Genomic DNA, 3,974 nt, shown 5'->3' with positions numbered 1-3,974 from the left:
AACGAGCGTCGGAACCCTGACTCCTCGCCGGGTGCCTTTGACTCCGATGGGATCCCGTTTGGCCGACCGGTCTCCTCTTCTTCGGTCTGCCGTTCGGCCCTTTGACTTCCACGTGGCGTTGACTTCCCTCATAGGGGGGTCCCTGTTCTTATCGCCGGATCACACAACATCAACATGATTTTCAGAACAAGCCTAGGAAGCATGGGACACAACACCATTCAAAATGTCAAATAGATTTAAACAATAAATTATATTCAACATGTGGTTCCGACATGATGAATCCATTATACAATTAGACAGGTTGAACCTATTGACGATCCAAGTAACATAGTTAAAAATAATATTTATAGTGAGAATAATATCAACTTGCATAGTCAGTACAAAAGGCTTCCTGTTACAATTCTATGCCTCATGTGATGGGAAACACATGCACGCATATAACATATTAGAGATAATAATGAGTGAATTATAATGGTCAATATTCTATAAAGAAAAACATATGATGATATTCTCTTTGATCTTTACACTAGATTCTACAAGCATGGTAGATTAGAGGTCGAGAAAACATTGGTGAAGGACTGAGAACTCCACCTAAAGAATTTCATATACAACTCTACGAAACTATTGAATCGAATGTAATTAATTCCTTCGAACTAATACTATAGGGTTTGAAGAAGATAATTCATCTCCCTTCAATGGTACTCATGGTCAATTCTAGTGCTCGGGAACATGGGATTGACATCAGTGTTGGTGCATCTGTTCTGTAGGTATACGCAGGTTGCTGAGGCAATGGTAAAATTGGGTTCTTGTTGACCAGCATCATGGCAATAGCATCCATTGTTGGTCGGTCGGTGGGCCTATCTTGAACACATAACAGGGCGAGTTGAATGCATTTCTCCACTTCAGAAATTGGGAATGAATCAATCAATTGCAGGTCTACTAGTTCGCAACATCTTCCTTCCGCCCAAAGATGCCATGCCTATCAGATGCCAATACCAAAACGAAATCAATGTGCTAAATCTCTTTGTAAGCAACCGAGCTAGATGTAATCTTTCAAGCTATTTAAGTTGATTGGTTCCTTGAGAGGAATCCAACCAAGAATGATATTTATGACAAAATAGGTCTGAGATAGAATCTAATATCATGTTCTTTTTGAAAGATATTTTTCTTCATTTCTTCTAAACATGTCATTACTCTTCAAAAGATATTAGGGCTTATAAAGAAGATACTAATAACAAATGATTTGCAAGTATATTTGAAACAGTTTTTTGATCATCTGATCAGTCATAACAATCAGGTTAAAGAATATGAACAGATGGGATGATCTACTTACGTATCCAAGTAGACTAAATGAATTGTTCATCGAGTGTGAGCCAGAGTTTCTTTTGCCAGAAATGATCTCAAGCATAATCACCCCAAAGCTATATACATCAGACTTTTCAGAAAAACAACCAAGCAAGCCATATTCTGGTGCCATGTAACCGCTGTTATATAACAAAGTTATCAGGAAACACACAAAACATACAATGCAATTTTGTCCTTGTAGTGTGTTACACACACAAAAACATATCAATTGAGTTGATAAAAGATAATACTTACTAAGTCCCTACTAATCTCCTTGTGTTTTGTTCCATATGACTTTCTCCAAATATCCTTGCCAAACCAAAATCTGAAATTTTGGGATTCATATTTTCATCCAGTAGGATGTTGCTCGTCTTCAAATCTCTATGAATGATGCGCAGTCTTGAATAGCAATGAAGGTAAACAAGTCCTTGAGAAATGCCTTGTATTATACAGAATCTCTTATGCCAGTCTATTTGTGCTGAAAGGTTTGAATCTGAAAATATGTGTCTTACTTACTCGAACTCATGGAATTGAATCCAATGAGTGACAAATATGGTAAGATGACTAACCGAATAAGTATTTATCCAAACTTTTGTTGGCCATATATTCATAGATGAGTATTTTCTCATTTTCATGGATACACCAACCTAAAAGCCTGACAAGGTTAGTATGCTGAAGTCTAGCAATTAGCTTAACTTCATTGTTCAACTCCTCAAAGCCTTGTTTTGAGTTCTCAGAGAGCCTCTTCACAGCTATATACTGACCATCTTCTAGTCTTCCCTGCAATAGATAGTTTAACTTGTTTCAAATAAGATCCCATAAAGATTAACAAATTAAGGAGAACTTGTTTGTTCTTAAATCTTCATTACCTTGTAGACAGAGCCAAAACCACCTTCACCAAGCTTGTTTGTGACCGCAAAGTCATCTGTTGCCTTATGAATACTGAAAAAATCAACCAGGGGGACATTAATGACTTCCTTATCAGATCCAATAGTATCATCAGGAGCTCTTAACTCGTGCAATCTTCTTGCTTTTCCTGCATTCGAGTAGACAACGTTATTGCTAGTGATGATTGATTTTGTGAAGTTATACAAAATATAGGATGACTATTATAGAACCTCACCCAATCGCATGTGCCTCACCCACGTAAAATAGCATGTTATTCCGAAGAGAAGCAATGCAGTAGTGCCTACTGTAAGTATAATAACAAGTGAATGTTTTTGATTCCCTGGAATCCCTGCAGCAAGAACAGAGGATCGAAATTGAAATCCAGCAACTGGTATCGCGTAATCTGATCTCAGAGATATACTCACTGCTGCAACTTCCGAGATGGACTCCATTGGGGCAGATGCAGATACTGTCCTGCGACGTCGAGGTGTTGTTGGCGTCGTAGCCGCACCGGCCACCGCTGGCGGCGCACTCGCTGCAACTCCTCGCGCTATAATTCGCCATCCAGCCAGCCCGCAGCTGCGCAGTGTAGTTGCTGCCGGCACTGATGTTAGAGTCGCCCATCACAGACACCAGGCCGACGGTGCAGTTCGGGTCCGGCGAGCGCGTACGGGCGGGGTCATACTCGCCGCCGAACATGACCCGGGTATTGAGCCGGGGGCAGGACATGTTCTGGTAGCTCCTCGGGATGGCGCTATCCGACCCGGAGCAGTTGAAGAGGAAGAATATCTGCTTGTTGGAGTCGCTGGCGCTGAAGGGGAAGACCCCGGTGGTGTTTCTGCTGAGGAGGAAGGCGCAGGAGTCGGCGTCGCCGAGAGTGAAGTGGACGGAGCTGTTGGAGTAGAAGATCCGGAGCACGTAGAATTTGATGTTGAGGACGGTGAGGAAGAGGGCGCCTGTGTCGTTGAGGCAAGTGAGGGCGAACGCCGGACGGCCGCAGTAACTCGGCTGGTGATCGATGATCCAGAACGGGTAGCTGACCACCTGGTGGCCGCATCGCTGGGGAGCGCAGTCGTCGTAGCTGGGCGTGGTGGATTCCGGCACTGCTGATTGCAGAGAGGAAAGGAGCAAGAATAGGGCAGGGGTCCAGAGGTTCCTCCTGGTCAGCCACATGGTGATTCTCTTTCTCTCTCTGATCATCTTCTTCTTGTTCTGTTCCTGGCTTCGCTTGTTCAATTATGTAGGTTTAATTTTTGACTTTCAAATGAGAAAGGTGTTCCGTGGCCTTTTTGATTCGGTTCCCGGCGATCACATCTGGATCTGGATGGAGCTCGATCGAATCCTTGCGGAATTGGAAACGTGGTCGATTGGAATTTGGATGAAGTGTCACTTGATGTGATGATGATGATGATGATCTTTGGGTCAAATTTAATATAACATAACGTAATTTTAGATAAAATTAATTCTTGTTGCAGTATTACAGTAGATTTAATTAAAATATTCTAACATAAAATAACTTTAATTAAAACTATTTTAAAATAAAATAATTTTGATAGACTATTCTAATTATTTAGACTTGCTACGTAAAACTACTACGCCTTATAATTATTTTGACTCTAGATTTCTTAGTTCACGAAACAAAAACGTGAGAAATTTGACTTGTGGAATGAAATGAAGGTTGGATTCCTATTGCTTTATAGAAAATATTGTATAATTCATCAGTGTTCCCATTTCTTCTATTC

The 3,974-nt window shown here is 41.2% G+C and overlaps 1 protein-coding gene across 1 annotated transcript; it reads right to left on the bottom strand.

The window, feature by feature from the left end:
* Positions 1 to 359: 359 nt before the first annotated feature.
* LOC122046753 (G-type lectin S-receptor-like serine/threonine-protein kinase At1g61500) lies at positions 360 to 3,547 on the bottom strand. The gene is made up of 7 exons (XM_042607606.1): positions 2,658 to 3,547; positions 2,468 to 2,581; positions 2,214 to 2,380; positions 1,914 to 2,124; positions 1,600 to 1,837; positions 1,334 to 1,484; positions 360 to 979 (listed from the first exon to the last, which is right to left on the bottom strand). The coding sequence occupies exons 1-7, from the start codon at positions 3,430 to 3,432 to the stop codon at positions 683 to 685; spliced, it is 1,953 nt and encodes a 650-aa protein (XP_042463540.1). The 5' UTR covers positions 3,433 to 3,547; the 3' UTR covers positions 360 to 682.
* Positions 3,548 to 3,974: the final 427 nt, after the last annotated feature.

The sequence above is a fragment of the Zingiber officinale genome, chromosome 2B (assembly GCF_018446385.1).
Source record: "Zingiber officinale cultivar Zhangliang chromosome 2B, Zo_v1.1, whole genome shotgun sequence".
In the NCBI taxonomy this organism is placed as follows: Eukaryota; Viridiplantae; Streptophyta; class Magnoliopsida; order Zingiberales; family Zingiberaceae; genus Zingiber; species Zingiber officinale.
The sequence above is the reverse complement of the archived record's forward strand: the minus strand, read 5'-3'. Positions and strand labels throughout refer to the sequence as shown.

Bases quoted from the DNA above. Each gene is read 5' to 3' on its own strand.
- LOC122046753 (XM_042607606.1), bottom strand. From the start codon at position 3,432: ATGATCAGAGAGAGAAAGAGAATCACCATGTGGCTGACCAGGAGGAAC. The intron at 2,125-2,213 runs GTAATGAAGATT...TATCTATTGCAG, and splicing joins GTTTTGGCTCTGTCTACAAG to GGAAGACTAGAAGATGGTCA. The intron at 1,485-1,599 runs GTAAGTATTATC...GTTATATAACAG, and splicing joins AGGAGATTAGTAGGGACTTA to CGGTTACATGGCACCAGAAT.